The sequence below is a fragment of the Opisthocomus hoazin genome, chromosome 22 (genome assembly GCF_030867145.1).
Source record: "Opisthocomus hoazin isolate bOpiHoa1 chromosome 22, bOpiHoa1.hap1, whole genome shotgun sequence".
NCBI lineage: Eukaryota > Metazoa > Chordata > Aves > Opisthocomiformes > Opisthocomidae > Opisthocomus > Opisthocomus hoazin.
The window spans coordinates 4,431,979-4,457,685 of NC_134435.1; the positions used below are offsets into that span (position 1 = coordinate 4,431,979).

The 25,707-nt window shown below is 39.8% G+C and overlaps 1 protein-coding gene across 1 annotated transcript in view; it reads right to left on the reverse strand.

Moving 5' to 3' along the window:
• Positions 1-25,707, reverse strand: part of TRPC7 (transient receptor potential cation channel subfamily C member 7) — an 80,414-nt gene that overhangs the window by 43,857 nt on the left and 10,850 nt on the right. The window contains exon 3 of the mRNA XM_075441545.1: positions 6,342-6,524. Within this exon, the coding sequence (XP_075297660.1) occupies positions 6,342-6,524 (183 nt within the window). The remainder of the gene's footprint in view (positions 1-6,341; positions 6,525-25,707) is intronic.

Genomic DNA, 25,707 nt, shown 5'->3' on the forward strand with positions numbered 1-25,707 from the left:
ACGGTAAAACCTTATCTTCTGGTTAAATGAAAGGGGAGCACAGGTTGTTGCAGCGGATGACGAGAGCTGGGACTTCTCATGCTCTTGAGTAACTGAGTCGTGTGACCAATGCAGCGAAAAATTATAATCTAATGCAGCCATGAGTATTCTGTTCGGCGCATCATCCATATGTTAATTATTAATAATACAGTTATGAGAAAAGTTCCTGTTCCAGTTTGCTATTAAATAGGATTTACACAGCCATCTGGTGTTCTGTTTAATTCTTATTAATTTTTTTTTCAAAACCAATTTGTGTGTCTTACTGTTAATTAAATTAAAGCTCATGAAAGAGAAAGGTTCTTCGGCTTTGTGATGGCTATGAACTGAGCTGATGAGAAAACAGAGGTGGGCACTCAACATTTGCAATTAAAAGAATACAGCAAAGATAATTCTGACATTGGGAAAGAAGGAGAATGAATGTCACCTCCTACAGAGAAGCAACAGCTTTAGACCTAAAGGTAAATGTTGACATACAAGCTCCCTGCCAGCATTAAAAGATGACAAGAAAGGAGCACAGCAGCACAGACAAAAATGAGAACAGAAAATGTGAAGGGCTCTTTAAAAGCTGATATACACCAGTAAAATTATTTTGTTGTGGTACATCAAAAACTGCATTTTCTCACTACTGACTGTCCAAGGGAAGCGTCTAAGACAGAGTTGTCTCAGCCTCTGTCCCTATGCCTCTCACTGGCAGAAATCACACCCTGACTTCATTGGAAATGAATTCACACACAGGAAAAACCTGTGTTACCCTTATATTTCCAGTATCTGTTTGGAAACTAAATTGTTTAATTGTTTCAAGAAAAGAAAAATCATTATTCTTCCATTTCCAGTCAAGAATATGAAGTAAACTCTCGCTGCGACGTTGTAAGCTGGGATGAAGAACAGCTAAGAGTGGCCTGGGCTCAAGAAGCTCAAGATCTATTTTAGTTTCTTTCCTTGGGACCAGACCTCCAATTTAACAACCTGAGCCACTTTCAGCTATAATCCAGCAGAAACACCCAACCTAAATAATTCCTGTCTCACCCTCATGCTGCTTTAAATTTTGCCGTTTCTGTGAGCAGCTGCTGGATTTCACCACGATGTTTGCTCTCACACTGCGATGGTTCCCCGGCCCTTTCCTACAATCTCCAGAGAAACCACATAGGCAGCCCTACTGCAGTATCAGCAGGGTGCTTTGCTTCTCTTTTGGCACCCAGCCTTTCTCCTCCCATTGCCCAAGGCCCTGCACAGCTGGAGGAAAAAGAAATAAATTCCTGACTGGAGCACGCAAGTGCAAAGAGCAGCTAAATAATATCAGGGGAGACAATAGTAACAATCCCATAACATGGGCTAAAAGTCTGTTTCTTGGAAAGAATCCAGGACTCAGTAAATGCTCAAATGTTTGCAAATTGTTTGTTTTGCTCTTGACAAACTGCTCCCGTTGTAACAATTTTTGAGGAATTGGGAATCATTAACAGAGCTTATTTGAAGGGAAAAATGACTCTGGAAAATTTGAATGGAGGACATTTGAGTGGAGTTTTGCAAGAATCCTGGCATACAGAGTGATTATTTAGTTCTTTCAGGAAGGGCAGAGAATTTGAGTAACACAGCATTTTTAAAGACCACTTTGTAAACTACTGTAATTTTAGCTTTCTCTTTGCTGCAAAAGAAGTACAAGAAGAGTTTCTTAGTCCTTCAATGACATTAGAGCCTTAAACTTGCTCTCTTGCCAGCATCTCCTATGCGCTAGTAGCATGCTTTACAGAACAAAAGGAAAAAAAGAGATAGACAAGTGAATCTGGAACTTCTGATGCTTTCATGAATGACTTTCCAAGATTCCTCTCATATTTTGTAAATTAGGAAAAAAGAAAACAATACAACTGTGTCCTTTTAGTTGAATGGTCAACTGCTTTTTTTCAGCATCAAAAGGGAGAGGTAACAGGGAACTCTAATGGGAAGCACAAAGGAAAAAGTGCAGAGAAAAATCGTTTTAAGGCCTGGACAAAAGCCTGTTGAATGTACCAGTTGCAGGCTTACAGCACAGAGGAGGTAAGCAGGCTTCAGTCCCCTTTTCAGCCCTGGTGTGCAGTCAAGCTTTTCCTGCACCAACAGAGTGTAGTCAGCAAACAGACCTCCCATTCAGCTCAAGACCAGGTTGCCCATGGACTTGGGGATTTTCAAGTAGGAATTTGCCCTTGAGAAACAAAGACACAAGAAGCACAGTGTTTTGGGTGAAAAGGTTGATGGCTGAGTTCCTGCTGTGCAGGCATGACATGCACTGTACATACAAGGGGGCTGCAGCCTCTGCCTCAACGAAGTGTGACTTAATGGGGAACACAATTGCTGAAATCAAGATCAAGGAGTTACTGTGTTAGAATCAAAATTACCACCCACAATTTAAACCGTATACGTAGCATTAATTGCATCTCTAAAATTTTCAGATGGGCACGTAGGAAGAAAAAGACAAAAGATGGTAAGGTTGATTTACACCCATAAAATGGAATGTGACAGCTCTCAGTTTTGAATTTCTGCTATCTGTGCCTTCTCCTGGCCTCCAGGGGGGACAAGTCCACGAGAGCTGTGAGCTGGGCAGGGGATTGGAGAAGCTGGTAGACCGGCTGCTATTATTAAAGAAAAATACCATTCTTAGACACTGTGGCTGTGGTGATTGCACTGTGTGAGGATGATGGCATAACAGAGAAATTTAAAAGAACAGGATTTAGAAGTTTGTGCAAAGGCCTGATGAAGTTCTGCAGATGGAGTTGCTCTCCTGCCTAAGGATGGGAGCCCTTCACATCTTTCCCAGACTCTGGAAATAAAAGTGTGATAAAATGCAGACTACATCAGCAGCTGTAAAAGCAAAATCATGGATATTTAATAATAATTTTCAACATAAATTGTTCTCTGCAGATTTTCATCAAAAAAAGCCTACTGTAGGCACTTACGGTACTAATATAGAAATGTGAATTAAGAAGCTAATGGTAGAAACAGATTTTTTTAAAAAATTAAATATTTCTTAAAATTTCAGATATAAATGCTAATACTTAGTCTGGATACTAACTCAGTTTTTAAAACCCTATAACAACTAACATCTCTTATTTTATTTTCTCAGACAATTATGAAGCCCCTAAAGCTGTCTTGTCTAAGATTTTGCTTGCTGTTCATGGGAAAGAACAAACATAAAACACTTCGGGAGCTTTATACTCATTTGAACAACCACAATCATTATTTCTTTGGCTCATCTAGAGCTCGCTAATCTGGATAATACAAAACTGACCACTTGAATCTTGATGCTAGTGGTAAAGAGGGGGAGTTTTTAGTAGCAGAGGTGGCAGGCACAGCTGTAGTCTTTTCATTAGTCCTACCTTGCCAACTAAACTTCCAGGACAGAAAAAAAATGGCAAACACGACTATTTCTGTGTCATTTCAGTTCTAGAGCGCAGTTTAAAAAATGGAAAGTTCTCCAGGTCCCTGGGACTGTTTCTGGGTAAGTTACAGTCACCCACGTCTCAGCACCCGGGCTTGGCATGGGCAGGCAACACTGTCAGACCATGCGATGGGTCTTGGGGCTTTGGGTGTTGTAGGTGGGAAGTCACTCGGTGTGCCTGCCTCGGTCTGCCTTTCACACTTGGAGGGCCACGTGCGATCTCTCTTACGCCTATGAGTCATTGCACTAGCTTTGAAAAAGTGATTTGAAATTTACAGAATCTGTCCAAGAATTGATTTATTAAGAAAGATAGGGACAAACATTTTAGCAGGGCCTGTTGTCAAAGGACAAGGGGGAAAGGTTTTAAACTAAAAGAAGGTAGATTTAGACTACACAGAAGGAAGAAATTTTTTTACAGTGAGGGTGGTGAAACAGTGGCACAGGTTTCCCAGATAGGTGATGGATGCCCCATCCCTGGAAACATTCAAGGTCAGGTTGGACAGGACTCTGAGCAGCCTGATCTAGTGGTAGATGTTCCTGCTCACTGCAGGGGGGTTGGACTAGATGACCTCTAGGGGTCCCTTCCAACCCAAACTACTCTATGATTCTATACACATGCCTAAATATCTCTCAGCTGGATAAAAAACTTGTACCTAAAATCTATTGCCTGTTAAGGAAATCATGACTGTGTTACCACAACACAATCTCTTTGTTCAGCAAGAGTGATAAATATCAGTCTGTTATCATAAGTCACTGCCAACAACTAAAGACATTTATCTGAATGTGTCTCTGCCTCCTACAAATGAAACCATCTTACATTCAAGTTAGCAGTTAAGTGCTCATTTTACACAGAGACACATATTGCCTGCTGAAAAGAATATTCTGAAAAGTGCTAACCTGACAGTCAGCATCAGATTGGCAAATACTCATGTTTATGTTCTGTAATTAGTTTAACAGTTATCATCAGTGAGCAACAGGCTGCTGTGATCCAGAAAACATGCTCAGCTTTCCTGGGCATAGGAAAATATTTATAAGTAAAAAGGTTAACTGTATATGACCTGCCACAGAGGTTTTAAGTCAGTGTTTCTGCACTAGGAAAAGATGCACATATATAAAATGCAAGACATGGAGGAAATGTTCCTCTGAAACCGACTAAGCTAGGTTGGATGTGCTCAAAGCAGCACAATAACTCGCAGCAATTCAGCATTGGCTAGTGGTCTTGGTGTCTAACAGACAAATATTTAGAAGAATAAACAAGCAAAATAATACAGCAGACTTCATGCATTGAAAAGGCTTGAGGTTCTGACCAACTTCATGACAATTCTCAGACCATAGGTCGCTGGGGACTATTCGCTGATGACATGTTATCAGTGTCTTCTAGATGAGCTCATTTTCTGAAAGAGCACCAATGCAAGTTTGGCCTTCTGTTACCAAAGCAACAGCTTCAACAACTAAACTTGACCCAGTTTGTTGAAAGTCGTCTAAGTAGGAGTGAACTGAGATGTTACGCTCAGTTTTGGTGATGGAACAATGCAGAGACACAATGTGCTGTGAGGAAATATTTGGCTCCATACCATGTGCTCCTGCATGAAAGCAATTCATTTCAAATAAGAGTTTTAAGATTCACTTTAATTAATGGCTTTCATAACAGGAAAAGACCTTCTCTGGCCAGCACAGCAACACACTCAAAAGGCAAACCGAAGCAGGTGGTGCGTTTGGGAGGGGAAAGGGAGAGCAGATGTTAGCTTGAAAATTTGGAACACTCTCCAATTCCTGTAGCAGAAGCCCAGTTTCCATCAATGCATATTGTAGGAGCAATTAATTGAGACCACCCAGGCCTAGGATTTGCCAGAATCAAATTTTCCATTCATAGAACATGCTTCCGTAAAGCTAAGTGTTTGTTTAAAATACTTCTAAAAGTCATTCAGTCTTCATCTTTTTCCTTAAAATATACATATGTCTTCTGTTCTGTAGATCTGGTAGAAATCTGAACTCTTAGAATATGGATCTGGAGCTTTACGAGGGTGGATGCTGGGAATCGATCATGTTTTATCAGTGTTTATCTACTTTCACATGCTTTCAAAAAATCAAGATTTCAAGTAAATTGGAAGTTGCTTTTTGGAGGTTTTGATCTAATTTAAAAAAAAATTACAAGATTTTAAAAAAATTTCAACTTTCCATCACTCTGCAGTAAAGGGTCTTGACTATGACAAAATTGATGCTTTTTGTGTAAGTTTTTTTGCAACATTACAGAAAATATAATATTTTTGATGATTACACATGGCTTTGGAGATTAAACCGAGATGTGAATCAGAGCTGAGTGGTCAGGAAGCATTTGAAAGCAGACAGGTGAGACTGAAGACTTGGTCTGCTGACTTCAGTCAGGCTGCAGAGTCCAGCTATTTCCTCTGTCTAAGCAGAAGATCTAGGAAAGGTAGAGGGTTGGGGAACAGTGAGGAGCTGGGTTAAATTCTCTGCTTTTACTATTTGTGGTCAAAGATGCCACAGCTTCTGCTAGGTTTATCCCTTACCTTCACGTAAATCCCAGTGAAGGAAAGGACACCCTCTGGTATGGTAACAACTTTTGGTCCCTGCTGAAGTCTTCACAGATACATAGTCATGACCTGCATAAGAGGCACTGTGCAATCTCTTGTGCCATCTGTACATGCATGCCTATCACTTAAAAAATAAAGGCCGTACCTGCTGTAATGCGTTCTTGCAAATATCTTTCTCAACACTAAAGTATGTGAGAAAATGCAAATCATGTCATAAAACACTAAGATTTCTGGTCCCACTGAAATCCATCTTTCATTTATTATTTTCCACGTGACACCAAGGAAGCACAATTTAGATGTGAAGCTGTATCCACCAGAGACCCAAAGAAAGAGCTTACCTTTTTGACCTCGTATTTAATAGCAAGTTTAATCCTGCTCAGACTTGGCCGGTGGTGCTCAGGGCACAGATGTATGTTCACGTCTCCGTTGAGAATCGCCTCTACTTCTTCGGTGTCTCTGCACAGGTCCAGCACCCCCACAACAAAGTCCTTGCATTGCATAGATAGCTTCCTATAGTCATTCTAAGGTAAAACAGAGAAACACGAGTTGTTTAACTGTGGACTTCAAAGTGCATCTCAAAAAAAAAACAAACCCTCAAATAAGACAGGAAAGAACAATTGTGAGCAAGGTTACTTCTGCAAAACTGACTGGAGTAGTAAGAAAGCACTTGATTTCACTCAGGATGTAGCGATCTATTCACAAATATGCATTAACTACTCCAGAATGAATTAGCAACGTCTAATCAGCAGCATAGTTTACATTACTATAGAACATGCTTTACAGAACACGTAAATAATTTATAGGGAAATTCTGATTTTAAGCAATCACTTGACCTCTCCTCTCTGCATGGCACGTCTTCTAGAAGTGTGAAAAGATGGCTAAACAAAGGTCCTGCTAATGGGTTAGAATTTACAGCAACTTTTACAATTTAAATTCTTCACTGGTAGTTCTTTCTTCAGTAACCTTCAAGGAGTTTCCATCTGGTATGACAAGCTGTAACATCACACAGAGATGTGTTCAAATGAATTATATGGTTGTAATACCAATTTCAGTTTCAAATTTATTGCCTAACAATTTGGTTAAACAGTCCCAAAAGAGCATCCAGAGGTTAATTTTTGTCATAACACTTCTCCTGGAAATGGGATTTCTGAAACTCAACATGATTTCCTGTGAAATAATTTCACCTTGCAAACCCAAATTACACTTATGGGAAAAGAGAAAGTATGTAGCTGGCTTGATGGAGGGCTAGAAGAGCAATTTCACCACCTTAAATTAAGTTGTGATTGATTTTCACACACGGACACTTTAAAAATGAGGAAAATGCCACCATTCAAGTAAATGCAGTAAATTCAAACACAATTAAGTTTACCATTAATATCCTAACAAAATGGTGATATTAAAGACACCATGCAACAAATAGAAATAATAAGCTGAAGACAAGCTCTTACTGACTTGAGAGATTTTTTCAAATTAGGTTTGATTAGTTAATTAAATTCAGCAGCTTATCTAATTAAGCAAGCAGCCAGAAAAAGAAGATAGTTAAACCTGGCTTTGATGAAATGATAGGAGTAACCTGGCTTTATACTCCTATATTTTCTAAATTACTCATTCTAACATTTACACATAGCAACATATTAGCCTTCCTTGTCAGGCAAAGATCTCAAAGCACTGTGCAAACACTCATTAGGTAGAATTGCACTGTCTAAAATATGGTGTTATTAGAGGCAGCTGTTTTGTCCCCTTCAGAACCAAGATGCTCTTGATAATTAATATTTTTAGAATAAGTTGGTTTACTGACTTGTCATAGGTTTGAGGTTGCTTCTAATGTGTGTATGTCCCAACTTTGCTTACTATGCTGTCCTGTGTGCTGAGGGCTATGAAGGGCTGTTTCACTCAGCACAGAAAAATTCAACAGTTGCAGGGAACCAGAAAGCCTTTCAAGGCTGGGATTAGAGCATTCTCACAGAAATTGAGAGATTCCACTTCAGATAGGTGTTTAGGAGAAGATGCTGAGGAGGAGAGCTGGGGTGTAGCCTGTGTTTTAGTGGTGAGACCTTCTGCAAGGTGGAACTTGCACATTTATATCCTCTTATCTGTCAAAAAGGTTGAAATCTGAATTTCCCTTTTCCTCCTTGAGTGCTGTAATCAGACCACTTGTTCTTATTGGGGTGTTCTTAAGTGGAGATCAGAAAGAACTTCAAATCTTCATTAAAAGGAAACATAATATAACAACAAGCAGATATTTATCTCTGGTAGAGCAGGTGCATGTCCCATTGCAGAAACTGGGGGGTGGGGATTGCTATAAACATACCAAGATAGTGCACTAAGATTTAAGATATTTTCAAGGTTCAGGCAGAAAATGATGGTGCATTTCCATCTAAATCTAGTACCCAGGTATTTTGCAGAGATAGGGTTTGTAGAGTGAATGTTCTCAAATATGGGGTGAAATAAATCCTGATATGTAGATGAAAGACAGATTGCACTTTATGGATTCAAAGTGCTCCTCTCTAATCAATTCCTTGCTTTAATCTTCACTATACCAAGATGAATTTCAATAAATAGAAAGCTTTCCTGTTCCCGGAAAGACTGGATGCCCAAACAAAAACATCAGCCTGGAAAGAACTGCAGGAATTGTGAAGGACAGCAAATAAAGATAGATCTGAAAATAGATATAGGCTGGGAATGAAATATCTAGCTGCCACAGGTAATGGAGACACATAATTAGCCCAGCAGGTTTAAAAAAACCAAGGGTGAGAATGCTGTTAAGCTTTAATACCATTCTCTGTGTACTGTTTACAAAGTTCACAAGCTTATCTCTTAGCCAGCACATTTTAGGTAATTCTCATCACCACTGCCACAGCATCTGAACAACTAGTATGTATTAGCTCTGATTACTTTTCCTTTTTTGCTTTCTTTAAGGAAAGCAGTTTAGTTAGCAACTAGGAAAGTGCTTCTAAAGCAACTGTAAAAGGCAGGCTCCCAGCTGGGAAACTCTATCAAGACCCAACTTTATCCACGTCTCCAAGCCGAATGTTTATACTGGTTCTGTGCATTTGCAGCAGCTATGAATGATTTTTCTGTTGAAAATTATTTACTCCAGGTTTTAGGTAGATACAAGCAGCAACACAAGCTCTCCAAGATATAGGCTGTATAAAGAATAAAATAAAATAAAATAAAATAAAATAAAATAAAATAAAATAAAATAAAATAAAATAAAATAAAATAATAAAACAAAACAAAGTGAAGAGCCTTCCAGCCTATCTGCAGCTGTCAGGAGAGCAGCTTACTGCTCTCAGGAGACTTTGCTCGTATTAAGACAAGCCTCAGTGATCACTGAATCTGTTGTATCTTCTGACAATCCCTTTTACAAAAATATTTGTATTCTCTGTTCTGGCTTCCTCAATGCTCAGTCAGCACAGAAAATCCTATTCAGTCTGACGGTGAGAACACAGCCACTCAGTAGCTCTCCTAATGTCAGTATCTTTTCCCCTTGCAAGCACAGGTTATTGAAAGTATCTTTACTAAAAAAGCAGATTAGCAGGGGACTGACAGCCAAGCTGCTCCTGACCCTGGCTTGCATAGTGTAGCTTCGATGACGCATGCAGAAGTGACCTACCTGCATATAAAATACCGAATTGCAAGTCATGACACATGGTAAAAAAATCAGGGAAGCTAAGAAGATTTACAAGTGGCATGCAAGCTGTTCTGGTGTATGTGCCAGTGCAGTATAAATTGCCTGTATTTCACACATCTGGAAGCATCTGAGATCCTGCGTACCCCACACAAAGGAGTGCTGTGACAGTAGTGGGGCTCACTTGCGTAGGACAGATGGCTGCAGCCCCAGGGCAAGGGTTGGCAAGAGGAGGAAGAGTCAGGAAGAAAGAGGTGAAGGAGAACCGGAATGCATTTCCAGTTATTTTTTGTTACACCAAGGCTTCTGAAGATCAAGGCCCTGAGGACTCCTGGTGACTCTGCCAGGAGACAGACGGGCAGATGGCCACGGCATCTTTGGGTGCAAATGGCCAGTTCCCACTTCACCACTGCCTCTGTCAGCCAGGTTCAACCCTCTAACCAGGCACTTCATGGTCCTCCTAGACTAAACACTTTCCTGGGGGAACCATCCTGGCTGCAAGTCTGGCCAAGAAGTGGGCTTCCACCATGACAAGAATCTCATGGCTGGAGACACGAAATCCACCTCAGTCCTCTCAACAGCATTGCAAAACCAGACATAGGCAACAACGATAACCCAAACCTTCCCGAGTACTCCGATAGCTACCACACTGTAGAAGTCTGAGGAGTACGAGTTTCATAAAACAGACGGATCTCTACAGTAATGAAAACCGCAAATCATACATGAGGGATGCTGGGGCCTCATCCTGACAAGCTGAGTGCTATCAAGCCTGAGGGAGGAAGATGAAGGATACAACTAAGTACTCAGGAGAGCCAGTCTGCTTCAGATAACACATGGAACAGTGCTTTATTTCCTATAGAGACAGTGAGCAGAGAAGGATCAGGATAATGCTTGAGAATGTTACAATATCATTTTTTAACAACTAGAACATAATAAAAGGATTCCAAATTAGTCATTTCCTGCTTCTTCCAACACTGTTGTGCATGCGGAGTTAAAAATGTCTAATTTTCCTGTTTTGAAAAGGCTGAGGGTACTTGTCATTCACTGCAATTTCTCTGAGTACCCTATTATTATCTGATGATTATGTTCTAAATGAACTCTGTCATGTCTCCACATCTGTTCAAAACCACTCAGATTTCTTCAGAAAAGATCTGTTTCAGGTCAGAGGCATACAGTCTGAGTAAAAAGTTAAATGAAATGAGAAAAAGTAAGCCCAGCAACCTATCTTGGCTTGTTAATGAAAAAAGTAACTATTTCAAAAGCAATCTCAATCAAGGATTGAAAAGAACTTCTTCATCCAGGGGAGCCTACCTCTGAAACTCCAGCATTGCAGGTGCATTTTGGATGGCACGCAGAGAAGTCTGGCCTCGATGCTGCAAAACACAGCGAGCGGGTCTGAGATTTGCTGGACCCCTCAGTGAAGATGAGCTTTCATCAGAAACAGAAGTGGGGCCAATGGTTCAGAAACGAAGAGCATCAAACCACTTTATATGCAATTACAAACATCCTCCAGCTCCCTCCAAATTGCTTTTGAGCCTTCTGCCTTCCCAGTCCCAGATTCAGCAACACACTTGGGTTTACGTTTAAGTCCCGCTGATGCCTATAAAACACTTGCAAACGTATGTTTCAGTGCACTGAAGCAATCTTTGGTGCTTCAGGAATTTCAAGTGCAATGTTTGTCAATCAGCTTGCAGATTTTTGGTTGTAACTGTTGTACATCGTTCGTTGCATGGTTGTTACCAGAAACAGGGCCACAGACCCACAGGATTGTGCATGATACACAAATACGGAACCATCTGTACAAGTGTACTATTCATGAATATCACTCCATATATCACAATTTAGGATATTTAATTCAATTCATTCTAATAATTGCTTCCAAATAACATCCATAATGAGCAGGACAGGAACCACAACCCATCAATACATATTCTAACAGAGACAATTGCAAGTATCACAGTTTTTACTGCTATCCTGTATACAACTAATTCTTCTGTTAGCCTATACTAAAGCTTCAGGGTCAGACTTTTGATCGGAAAAGCTAGTACCACAGATAAGTTTCCGTTTGAATATATGCCCCCTCTCTGGAAGTGTTCAAAGCCAGGTTAGAAGGGGTTTTCAGCAATCTGGTCTAGTGGAAGGGGTCCCTGCCCATGGCAGAGGGGTGGGAACTGAATGGTCAGTAAGGTCCCTTCCACCCCAAACCATTCTGTGATTCTATGACAACATATCTGGCTCAGAATTATTTAATCTATATACATTTTTTTAGAAAAAAAAGCAACTGACTGCTGCATACCAATATACCTTTTTTTTTTTTTCTCCACATAAAAGGAGGAAAAGTGAAGCAGACACAGCACAGTGACTAAATATTAAAGCTACCATTTCTCTAGGGCTCTGCCCATGGTACATTGTCCATCTTATACATCCACTCCACTGGAATTTGAGGGTTCCCACACAAATCCAAGACTTCCAGAACTAATGGACATGAACATCCAGCGTCTGTGGCTGGGGCTATTGTAGCACCAGAAAACCTCTGCTTACTGTCAGCGTGTTCACAGATTAACTGCATGGCATAAATCTGCTGAATTCCACCTCCTGTCTGTGAGCAATGCAGGAGCTGGTACTCCACAGTAAATCTGGCATTTCTGGATACCGTTAGATTTGCTGCACAAATGAAAGCTGTAGGCACGCTGCACAGAGCCTCACTTTATGTTTTCTTGAGGCTCTTGGCTCTTTGTATTTAATCTACATCACTCATACACATATATCATGACAAAAAAACCTGCATTGCTTAAATTATCATTTTGAGGAGAAGCAGTAGAAAAGAAATAAAATGGAGAAGTGATTCTGTAAAAATGAACAGAAAACTCCCCTACATAAAAAGGCTTGTAGAAAGAACACAGAGGTGAGAGAAAGGAGAGGGGCAGAAAGCCAGTAATATTACATGCTAGATTTTAAACCATACTTATAAACAAACCATCATATCAAATATCAAAGTGCTTATAAATATTTACCAATTAGATTTCACATGAAATACGCACAAGCCAGTTTCGAAGCTGTTGGACAAATTTCCTTCTGAGTATTTACACTGTCTGTGACTGGCCATATGCTTAGGAATGAAAAAAAGCACAAGGCCTATGGGAGGGAAAGAGATAAGAAGAGATGCTAAGAGAGGGCCCTGCGCTGATCCTGCTCATGTAACCACATTATCATCTGAAGTGCACTGAGCACCTTCCAAAGAGCTCTATTGAGGGTGCACATGCCTGTTGACACGTTTGAGTACAGCTGAGTGCATTTCTATTGTTTCCAGATGAAATGCCTTCATGCACAGACTATGCCAAGACTGTGTACAGCCTGTAGCTAACTGTAGCTCATTTTCGACAAAGCATAGCATCCAGTTGGTTTATGTTCTCTTGCTTCTTAAGTGGCAGCACACCAGTGATTTTTTTGAGCTTTGAGTGTACTATATCATATTCAGTGGACGGATCTCTGAAATTAAAGCCAAGTGATCATTTAAAACATTTCCCTGCTCAGGTGCATGTTGCTAAGTATGTCTGGAGGTAGCAACAGATGCCTCTGGTTCATTTTTTCAGTGATCCAGACCTTGACTTCGTCACCTCCAGCGAGAGTAATATAATAAGCAATCTGTTCAAAAACAAGAGTCTGACATTTCAAAAGCGTGTCTCTCTTGCTTTCCAAGCAATTTGGACCTTTCTAAATGAAGCCAAGTTAAACATGGCAACTGTTTCCTCTCTGACGAGTGCCAGGCTGCAGTATGGTGGAACAGAGTAGCAGTGCCTCCAGGCAGAGGATGGGTTGAAATCCCTTGAGGGAGTGTCAGGAGGCACCAAAAGAGGTGTCCAATGAAAGCATGAAAGAGCCCAAGGACAAAGCAGACAGCGCTGTCTGTGTTGACATTGATTCTGGCCAAAGAAGTCCAGAAAACAACAGTACGCTTTGACCGAGGACCAAAAATTTTGTGGCTTACAATGAGCCACGAAAATGACATCCCTTGCATCATTACAAGGATTTCAATGGCAGTTGCATAGACTGATTTACCATAAGAAATTTTTTTTGGAGCCTCTTTTTTCTCCTCAATAGGTCAGGCTTCTAGCTGCAATTCATCTCTTTGCACACACCGCAGAATCTGATCTCTGAGACAGCATATCCCTTCAACAAGGGAATAGAGATGTAAGAAATCAATCAAACCACTGACTTTGATTTCACCTTATGCCTATTGACTGATAGATACATCAAATCCTTAAAGAAGCAAGCCAAGATAATGGTGATGATTTCTCTGGTGGAGTCAGAAAATCCCTTATAACTTGTTCCTGCATCCTTCACCGGTCCAGGCATATGTGTAACCTTCAAAAATAACTTTCCAAGAGCTTTAAAATGGAGTCTGTCAAAAGCAGCAGAAAGCATAGGTTTGCACCTCTCTGTTTTGTTTCCACATTTTTGCGCTGTAGCTGTTAAGTATCTACCTACTCTACCCATAATTGCTTCTGGGAAATTGTTCTTTTTTGTGATAAAAAACAGCTTCTTTGGAACCAAAATCAATGAATAAATTTTGTAAGCTCTTTCCATCAACAAAAACATTGGAAAATGCAAAACACTTCGCTTTGACAGCCCCTTACAACTTTGCTTTTAAAAAAAAAAGTTCTTTAAAAAGGTTCTTTTTTCTTTTTAAATCTAAAATTTATGGATGGAATATTTGAGGAAGTAAACTGAGGAATCCATTCATATAATCCTAGGAGGAAGCTAAGAACTGAGATTGAACACAACTCCTGACTCTTTAGTCAAAGTTTTAGATCTCCCAGCATAACAAATCTTAGAAGCAGTCCACTCTCAACTTTTGTACTACTTCTATGGAATTTTTTTCAATGTCATATTTAAAATAAGTTTCCTGTACATGTGAACTCTCTCTACACTGAAATTAGTGGATTGCTTGACTTATTTAAAGTTCTCACCCTGAACAGAATACAATCTTTTTTTTTATATGCATCTAAGAAGTTGCCATAAGAACACCTCCATCTCCTCCATTCCTTTCGCACGTCTCCTTCTCCCTGACAAGTACCATTACTGAGCTTCTCTGTAGCATGCATGTGTGCAGAAACATCAGTGCTATTCAGAGTAGAACTAACACCCTATTCCAAGTCTCTGAAGATATTTCAATACACTTAGAATAGAAATCATGTTGGTTGAAAAATTTCTGAAATTAGAGTATTTAATATCGCAAGGTTGGCATAGCAGCTTTTCAGCATAAGATGGCATTTGATGTTTGATGTATTTTTCTTTCATATGATCTCAGCTGGTTTTCAAACCCATGTCACAAGTAAGCCAAGTGCTTTTGATTCCTCAACTAATTAAAAGGTGTTTTTTTTCCACCTTCTTGCAGATTTTCTCAAGAGCATTTAAATGTTTCTGTAGAAACACCTGTTTTCAGAAGATAAACTTTCAAGTCCCTGGATGTCACATGCACAGGACAGGCAATACGGAGGTATTAACCAAATGCTTTGACATGCAAAATGCAAGAAATACACACATTCAGTGAAGGAGAGGGTCTGTCTCCCTCACTCCTGTCAACAGCTTCTCTTTACTAAACACAAACTACATATTTCAAAATAATATTCTGCAAATTCACTTGGTGAAGAAGAGTTTAGGATCTGCTAAGGTCAACAGTAAAATCACGCTCATGATGATGCAGTGCAAGACTCCCAGTCCCTCTCCATTATTTTCAGATATTTACTTGCTTCTTGGGTGAGAACACAACACTGAGAAATGGCGTTTCTCATTTTTAAAAATGCCAATTTATCTCAGCCTGACTTTTATTGTCATGCAGAAAGCCTTGCTCTTTTACCCCTAGATGCTTTTCACAAGGGCAGGAGTCCAATGCAGCGTTGGGGTTACCTGCTTTTGTTTGTCACCCATTCTGCTTACAACAGAGCACTGACACACAAAACAACAGACAGCGAATCTGCAGCTCTGATGTGACGGGTTACGAAGCACACAAGTCACCTCTGGGCCAAGCTCCTCATTCCACATGCCACCCGTACTCTTTCTCTGGCATTTTCCCGTGTTTATTACACTCTCTGTTACAAGCTCCACTGGGGAAGATCCACATTTTCTACGCTATTTGAGACTGAACAGATAGTTTACTCGCACTAAACGCATTAGCTGCTCTCCTTCAACTATGTGGCTCTTATCAGCTCAGCTGCTTGATTCCCCTACATTTCCTGAAAACCAGATGGGAAAAATAGGGAGAAAACAATGGATTTAAATTTAAAGCAATTTTTTGCTTAACACAGCTACATTTACCCCTTAAGCTGAGCTAAATTTGGCACTTTCAGCTTGCTTGAGGAACACATTTATATGTTCAAAGGCACTATGAGTCCCATCTCTTGTGAGAATTTTGGCTACAAATGGCACCTGCATATCAGGAGAAAGATTCCTTCTAAATCCAGCCTGCAAGTGAAAGCTGGCTTAACTGAGAGCCATGATGCGACTTACATTAATAACAAAAACAAACGTGTGTCTTCCAGATCTCAAACAGCCAATACCACAGTTCTGAATGGCCAGCAGCAACAGCTCCTAGGAAAACTGGTCACAGGCATTAGAGTGGATGAAATTCTGGTCCTCACAGCACGTAAGCAGCAAGTGAGCACTTGGGATATATGTGATCCCAGCTGCAGACTACTGACACAGAGCACTCTTGACTGTATGGACATCATCCTCTGTCTAAGAACAGCAGATTTAGTGATGCTGCAGCACTTCTTTAATCAGAAATATGAATAAAAAAAGTGTCTAATTACATTTCTCTGTTCTGAAATGAGTCCAGATCCAGGGGTTGGACAGTGATAATGAAATGACACACTTGGCAATGAGCAATTTCCATGCTGCTCTAGTATAATGTTCCCTGCAACAAATCATATTGCAGGAAATTGCCATTTTTTTTCATGGAAATGCAAAAAACCCATAGACACTAATGTACCTAGCACCATTTTGTGGCATTGTGAAATTGTTTGTATACCATTCCTGTTTATCCACAATCCAGTGGATAGTCTGCTTAGACTCAGTGAGGACGAGTTCATTGTAATTATCTACAATAACAACAATTAACAACACAATGAGGGATAAACTGTATCACTTCCCATCTGCATCCTCTTTAATGTTGGACTTGAGATCCTCAGAATGTGTTACTTTGTTTATATTCATTAATATGATATTAATTCCCCTCAGTGCCTTGGATAAATGTACCTGACTCAATTCTCCCATCTGCTGATCTAGCATTACTATTCTATTCAGATCAATAGTCCTAATTATGCTTATTTTTAGTTCCAGTAGATATCCTTGCCCAACACGAATAATGAGCAGCAGTCTTTGGAAACCAGTCATCTTGCTCAGAATAAACCACCCAGCTCCTAACTATTACCTAATAACCAATGCTGTCATTAGCTGAATGCCTGGGAATTTGGTGTTACTAATTAATTATAAAGCTTACCAATATTATATTGGACTGATAGTCCTATAGTGATAGCATGATTTTCCATCTGTTTTACTCACCAACAGTTTTATTTTGTCTTTCTGAAAACTGTCTTCATCTTTGGCGCTCTAGATTATAGCCCCTCTGGGTACCATTTATCGCCAAGGGCACAAGGCAGGGTAATTGTGTTACTACATAAAGTTATAGCAGTAAGGGCTCTGAGAAAACTCTTGGAACTGACTGTTCAGTGTGCTAGTAAGGGCAAGCTCAGAGTCATACAAGTTCTATACTCATTGCAGAGGATCCAGTGACTAGGATGGAAAGGCTCAACACGTCTTTCCTTTCAAAACAGCCAGTCACAGCAGCAGGAGCCCTCTCTGCATTACCATCAAGTAGGTGCACCAGTCTGATTACCAAGACTCATTTTGTCTTGCACGCTCAATGTGTAAGAAAGAAAAACACTCTGTCACTGTTAACTAAACACAGGCCACTGGCCAAATTGTTCCCGCTATTTATCACAGTGCTACTAAGAAGATGGCAGCAAACCTGGCAGAGAAATGAGAGGTCCACGGCTGAGCGCAGTCCCAGGCGGTTCGGCTCTGCGGCAGCAGCCTCCGTCTGTGGGCATGAACAGAAAATCTCCTGGCACCTGGGCTGGGACACCGGCAGAACAGCGAGAGGCAGCATGGAGGAGTTTGTCTCCCCTTAACTGCTGAAAGACTGGAGAGACAAAGGTAGATTTCTGTGGGATAGGCCAGATCACTAGGAGAGGTTGTGGTAGAGCATACACCCTACCTACTGATACAACTGTTGTGATGGATCTCTTAATTCAAGATGCAATCCGTTATTTCTTATTTGTCAAAAGAGAGGAATCCAAGAGCAGTGGTCAGCCTTGGATCAGACCCACCAGTCAGTCCACCAGCTTCACTTTACAAATTGCTTTCAAAGAGTGAGGATGAAATAATAATTTCTACAACTCCAAAGAGTGTATGATGGCCAGATGAGCCATGATTTTGCCAACTTCTGGAGCTTTTCTCCCATGTTAAAGCTGTTATAAAACACAAAGTGTGAAAGTAATAATGAGGTAGGCTGAAGTTCTTACGTTTAAATACATTTTGAAAGTATTTCTAAAATATTTGTTGCCTGTCTGCTGGTTTTGTGACAGTCATTATAACTGCTGGATTCATCCTTCTAAGCATCTGCACTCAAAAAGCTGTTGTAGAGGAGCAGTGCTTGCACACAAAAGACCAACACAATGCAGGCAAACCATCTTCATTCGTAAAATTGGTCATCTCTAAACCCAAATAATTTTCTTAACTCCTTGCCTCTGAAAGCAAAAGCAGAGCAAGGAACAGGTATTCACAGCATCACTTTTGCTAAAAGAGCTCCCAAAACCAGTTAAATGCAACTTAATTCTTCACACCAGCTAGCTACTGACCTTTACTCACCTGTACGGGGCGTATATGACTCCACAACACACATTGGCACTATATTAATTTAATTTGACCTTATTTCACTTGCTTTTATATCACAGTAACTTCAATTAAATATAACCTTGTATTTAACCTTGCCTTCATACAAATCACTTTCATGCACAACAAATTATCTCAAAATGTCAGCTGTTTTTTTTTCCTTCTACTTAGTCAAAACATTATACTTTTCTGATTAACGTTACAAGCTTTATTATGCTTCACCCTGACTAAAAAATATTCAGAGATTGTCTGTGTCAAAGGTAAATAACCGTCCTCTTCTATTCACTATCAAAACTTCAGGTTCAAGAAACATGAAAAGGAGATCTCTAAACCCCTTTCTTCTAAATATATTCGATATGCTCCAGGTTACTCTACATAAGATGTCACACACACAAATACATTTCCTGAAAATCATGTCTCAGTAAAACTGGTTGCCACTTGGCCTTTGTTATGTGAACCATTTGCATTGCCCTCCTCTTCCCACCCATTTCATGAATCTGCCTGTTGTCTCCCAGTAATGATTATAAGGGGATTCCATACTATTTTATATTTTGATGAAGATGGCTGTTGCTCACCAGAACTTGAATCCTGCTCTAGTATTAGGGCAGTTATGTGCAACCTAACTGGAAACAGTAAGCTGTAAGTGCCGCAATTGCAATGCTGTTCATCCTTAACTGAGCAGGACTAGAAATTACTTCCCAAGGAGCTGTAAAGGGTAATAAACATTGCCCTGAGAGTGTGCAACCTGACATTGCCAAAAGTCCCACTTCCAGTAGCACCGCAGGAAACGGAAGTGTCCCAGCTGTACTCTCTGGGAAGTTCATATATTTCCAGGGTTGCTTCTGTCTTGCCATCTCCAAATGCCAAAGGCTTCCTCCAAACATTTTTTTAAGGGGAATAAAACCCTTAAGGCATTAGCGAAAATACTAGTCTTTCTTACACTGACGCATTGTCTCTGATTTGATGTGCTGAGAGAATCTTTTTTCCCCTGCACTCTTTCAAAAGAAGGACATGGCCTTATTCCTATGGGAAAGCAAAGAGAACATTTTCCTGCAGAAAGTATTTTGCCAATTCTTAAAGAGTTTTTTTTTTTCTTTTTTGACTCAAGTTAGCTGGGAGATTTTAACAACAATGTCAGTCAATCACCCATAAAGTAGGTTAAATGACCTCGTAGGCAGCCGCCAGGATCCAGTTGTGGCATGCTGTCACTAGTTACAACTTTCATGAATAATTGCCTTATTTTTTTACAGGTGCAGATGTGGGCTGTAGATGGCTGAGTTCTACCTTTCACTATGAATCACAGCTTCTACTACTCTGCTTTACTGTGAATAGATACAGACAGATGTTAACATACCTTCACATTAGCAGATACAAATACATTTTTTTTTCAAGACAGCTCCAGGCATCACAGCTTTGGCATCAGTTCTAAGCCACTCTGAAAAGCTTTGGAGATTTTATTCTCATGCAAAATTTTAAAACCATTTTACTTAGGCAATGTGCCAGCCAGAAATTAGTTTAATCACAGAACAGACATAGAAAGAGCACTTGCAATAACAGCTCTCCAAATACGTAGGATACTTCTTAATTTATAAATATTTAAAGATAACAATGCAAGAGCCACGATTTTGGGATATTTTTAAGGTCAGGAGTTTTCTCTACATCCATTTTCCATAGTCTCCGCTACACATCCACACGAAACATATCTTCAATTAATTAACTCTCGAGACAAATCCAAAGTAGCATCTATTATTAGTGAATTTGTCTTTGAAAAAGAACAGCATAGAGAATGAGTTCCTCATGTGCAGACTGAGTCCCACTCAGTGAGCCAAACAGAAATTTCACTACAGGTCTTAAATATATTCTTCTCTCCAGCTATCTCCATGCTAGTTTTTAATTTCCTCTCTTATTTTAGTTCCTAATTTGTTCCAACAAGAAGTTCAAATTTTAATAATGGGAAATTTCATTTCCTGCTTTACTGAGACTTGATTCTTTTCTTTATTATGAGTTGGATAATTGGTTGTACCTGCTTATGCATTTGCTTTGCACAAATGAAAATTGAAAAAAAGAACCACATCTTCTAAACACACGTTTGCAAGCCAGTAGTGAAAATTGTCTTTTGGGTGAGAGTTGAAAAAAAAAAAAAGAACCAGCAGTTCTTTTTTTAATGCTAAAAAAACATCAAACCATCTCCCTGACACTGTCTCTAAGAAAAAATAATGTTCTCACTAAAGACTGACCTGGAAAAATTCATACCCAAAAAACTTAAAAGAAAGGTTATAGATTACTACCTATCTTTAGAGATAGCAGTTTTCATGATATCTACTGAAGGGTAAAAGTCTTAACTTAGCACTAGCAGCGTAAATGCATTTAGCAATGTACACATTTTGTCCTTTCTCAAGGATCATGCATATTTAGATTAAAAAAAAAAAAAGAATCAAAAAGTGTCTCATCCTTTTCACTTTCAGTTCCAAGCTGGCTGCCAAGGCAGCAGGGATTTCCCTTAGAGAAGCCAAAGACACTGAAGTAACGTAGAGCCAACAGGAGAAACAGAAAAGCTAAATAGAACATAAATAGCAGCACAAAAAAGCTCTGAAAGGAATGTTCTGGCCCAGCCACATCAAAGCCTGGTGTCATCAGGTATTGATTTGGAATAAAGCCGAATAACCCAGTGGCCTGCTTTCTTAATTAGATCTTTAGCAATCAGGGACACAAGAGGTAGCAGAGGAAAGTGATGCAACGGGAAGAGGTGGTTTTCGCTCCCAAGTGGCTGCTTTTTGAAGTGGTTGTCAGAAAACTCAGGAGGAGAAACAGTGGTTGCTTCACAGCTGTGTACAGGACCTGGCGCAAGAGCCAATCGCTTGGGAGAAGTCACCTTTCATATACTAAAAAGTATTTATAATGGTGATGCTTAATTTTCAAAAGAGGAATTAGGTAAGATTGATGATACCAGTGCAGGGGAAAATAAAAATAGTAGTAAAAGGGAGTCAATATATTCTGCCTGCCAGGCCAGATTTCTGAAATTCCTTTCTGTCTTCCCTTCCTAAATTCCAGCAAAGTGAATCAGCAGAAAAAAGGATGTTGCACAAGTAAAAAAATCATCTTTTTAAAAAATATATGTTCTGTCTGGAAGAAAAAATAGAAAAGAACAGAAATTCTGGCATACTAAATTAAAACCTGAAGTAAGACCAGATAAAAACTCTAAAGCCTCAAAGAGCATCTTGCTGAAATAGTAAATATGACTCATAAAAGGTGTTCTCAAACATAGCGGAAGCAAGACACTGGCCAGAGTGTATGTTGAGGTGAGAGATTATGAAGGGATAAAAGGATCACTCCAGGAAGAGTGGGTCAGAGCAGAAAAATGAAGTGATTGATTTACAAGAGTGTTCATGAGGCTAATTAGGGAGGTTCCCACGACAATCTCTTTTTTTATGGGAGATGAGTTTCAGGGGCTATGTCCAATTAGTCAGTCCTGAGCAAAGAAGTCTAAAAGTTTAAGTTTGTGTAGAAAGCAGAGTTTCTAAGTGCAGCCTTGCTGGTTTATATCCTGATGGTTTTCAATAATTTTTCTCTTTCCAAGGCCACTGCTATCTTCCATTCTCACAAAATATTTCCCCTTCCTACTATTTTGTTTCCCAATGTTTTATGCCTTTTTTTTTTTAACCACTCTTTTCAAAAAGCAATGGTCTAATAAAGGTTTTAACTCCATTCTGCATACATTTTTCATGTCAAAATGCTTCCCAGTCAGTACCACAGAGTTCAACATTTGCAGTCAGCTCTTTTTTACAGGTTTTCCTAGGCCTTCACATAATATTTATATCTTATTTTCTCTATATTTGTTACCATCCCTTCTTATTTTATTACAAATTTTAAAATACCCCCCCCTATTTATTTTGTATTTGAAGGGCTATACTTCTTTCATTAAATCAAATTTTGTTAACAATCAATATGGGGAAAGGAAGCAGTTTACCATCTCTGATGTATACATCCTCAGCAATGCCCACGATTTGCAGATGGCCTGAGAAATGGAGAGGTTGTGAAGTCTCCTTCAACTCTGCAGAGCCACAAACCCTAATAAGCTGCAGCTTCTCATCAAGCTGTAACCAGATATGCCGGGGCTTATCACTTTGCAACAGCAGTACAGTGTAATCCTCAAAGTGCAGGATCTGGTCCCAATTCTTCATTTGCAGAGATAAAGCCAGAAATACTGAGATTATTTATAAGGTCATTTCTCTTAAAAAGTTTAGGCCAAGCACATTCTGTGAAGATAAGTATATATATTTAGGTAGAATAAAAGGTGGGGTGGACTTACTGAATCAAGAGCTGTGCTGCAGGAACGCCAGATCATCCCTAAAGATAAAAGCCATTGAGACTCCAGAGCTGTTTTGCCACTCTTTCAGCATCAGGAGAGTTTAGGGATTTGAGTCTCAGCTGTTTGACATTACTGCAGCACCAGCGAAACAGCAAACAGTTCCTAGCAGGCACATCCCCGTAGGCATCCACGCACTTGGCTTGCCACCACGCAAGCCGCAAAATGCACAGCAGCCACTTGCAGTCCATCAGCCAGCTGAGCCTGGACACAATGTTCACCTGCACATGAGAGCAGGCTCACAGCTAGGGTCTGCCTTTGGATCCCAATGGTTTTTTAAAGAAAGAACAACATTTAAAAGTGACAGCAAGAGACATGTAGTTTAGAAATAAAACATCTTATGCTGTAGTAAATGAACTGACAGTGTCGGTAGGGTTGTAAACAAAGACCACGCACCATATGTTGTCCAGGTGGTAGTTTCGGTCATGCCTTCAGTAACATTTTAATCAACAGGAGCTGAGACCTTATTTACCACTTACGGTTGGTGAGATCTTTTCATAGCCTCCTTTACAGTTCTGCAATTTAATTTGTCTGGATTGCTAAACAGAATGAATTGATTGGTTGTCTTCATCACAAGGACTTTTCCTGGCATACACAAGCGTGAAGCCTAATACGAGAGCGTGCAAGGCTGTAAAACAGACCTGGGTGTAGAGTGGGATCTCACCAGCCACAGGAGTGCACAGCTGCAGCTTTAAAAAAGAGTAAACAGAGCTATTATTCTGTTCCACCCACTGTTTCCAGGATGTGTAGGGAAAGCCTAATGCTGCTGTTAAAGACTGTGGCAAGGGCATTTCTTGCAGATGGTTTGCTACAAAGGTAATCTCCTCAGGGGTTCGATGGACATGTAAAAACAATTCTGTTGATTCTGCTTTTAATATTGCAGTCTAAGAAATGAGTCACCTGGCTGTGGACAGCTGGTAACTGTGAAGACATCTGCATATGGTTTCATGCCAAAGTGACATGAGGAAGATCGATGTCTCTGAACCAAAGAGGAGAGGAATTCTCACCAACCTGGCTCACGGGTGATGACTTGTTCATATGGACAAATCCTGGCTATGTTATTCCCACTGGAAGTAACATCAAACTTACTTACATGAACAAAATAAACAGAATACACTGGTAGATGAGAGAAGGATTTGCTTTATGACTGAGGCCCTGGGTTTGCCAACTTTGAAAGAAATGGGAGCGTACACAGAAGTTTTTCAATTTGAGTACAAGCACAGTATAGCCCAGTAACTGCAGATACGTAATGTCTCCTTTTAAAGTCAGCTGTGTTTAACACTCAGCTCTATTTAGAAGCTGTACAATACTTTAACACAATATGATATAGACAAACTGATTGGGAGGTATTAAGGTATAGATAGCCTAAATTCCAAGACTACATTTCGTTAGCGACCATGCTTCTGCAGGTTATAGGTACAAATGGGTGGGAAACTGAGGGGCTTATGTCAATTAAAAATCAAAAGTAAAATTAAGACAGAAATACGGGACAAAGTTAATGTGCTTTGTAGTTTTCCATGAAGGGTAGAAAACAGCCATTAGGCCAGTGATTAAAATATAACGCTGTTTTGAGGGAAAAAACACATAATGTCAGCCTAGTAGAGCTACAATCCCTCTAGTCCACACAGGGAGGAAGGCTCCCCTCTGTCTGTCTCTTTCCAAGGGTAATACAGCCAATGGACTAATCCAGTGGACTAAATCAGGCCCCCAATCTGTATTGCCCTTCTCCAGTGGATGTTGATTTTTTTTTTTTTAAACACAAAATGAAAACTGGAAAGAATAAGAAAGTCATGAAACGGTTCTTAATTTTAAGCTTTCAAATGGGATATACAAAAATGGCAAAGCCCTAAATTAAGGTGGATTTTTTCAACTTGGGCTGCCTCCTCTACAGAAAGGCATTATTGCATAAAGACCTGTAAACCTACAGAGTCACTCTGACATTTATTCCTCTCTCTTCTGAAATTTCAAGAATCCACCTCTGAGGGTTTTCCTATCCACCCCATTTCTGGGCTAATTACCAGGACATTTAACACAATGACATTGCTAGTATTGTCAGTAGAAACAATCAGTTCAATATTTTTCATCTTATTTGAGGGGACATTATTTATTTCTAGACTTGTGGACTACATCTCTCAAAGCAATTTGTTTTCTCCCATTAATAAGAAAACATTTTTGCAAGAGTGACTTTAGAGAATTTAAGGGAAAAACCGAAATTGCTTCTATGTGACCATAGCATTATTCCACTACTTTTCCCCCTCCTCTGCAATAAGTATTGCAAAAGCTGACATTTGCCTGAAACAATGGCACAGTAACATTGATCCAAACTATACATTTGTTCTAAATGCAGGGACAGATCCTCATTTAAGCTTCAGTGAAAAAGCACTGATTTACCCCAAGAGAGTATCTGCTCCAGTAAAACTATTGGCATTGATCGGCTCTGACAGCTTCCCTCTTTCTTCCAGCTCCAAGCCTTCACTGTTCTTATTCTTTTCAGCATGTGGGAAGCCATATAGTAGCGGCCTTGACCTTTTTTTTGAGCCAAAATCAACAAGAAAGGAGTTCAAAAGGGCAGTATAGCCACTCCGGACTTGATTGCCAGAATATCTACTCTTGTTATTGAAGACCTATTGATCAGTCAACAGAAAAGCTGTTGGAGCCCAGCAGTGTGATCTAGCATATGTCCAGACTGCCATTTTCACCTTAATAACAATAACACTCCCATACTACTTTGTGATGTGCGATGCTTATGCAA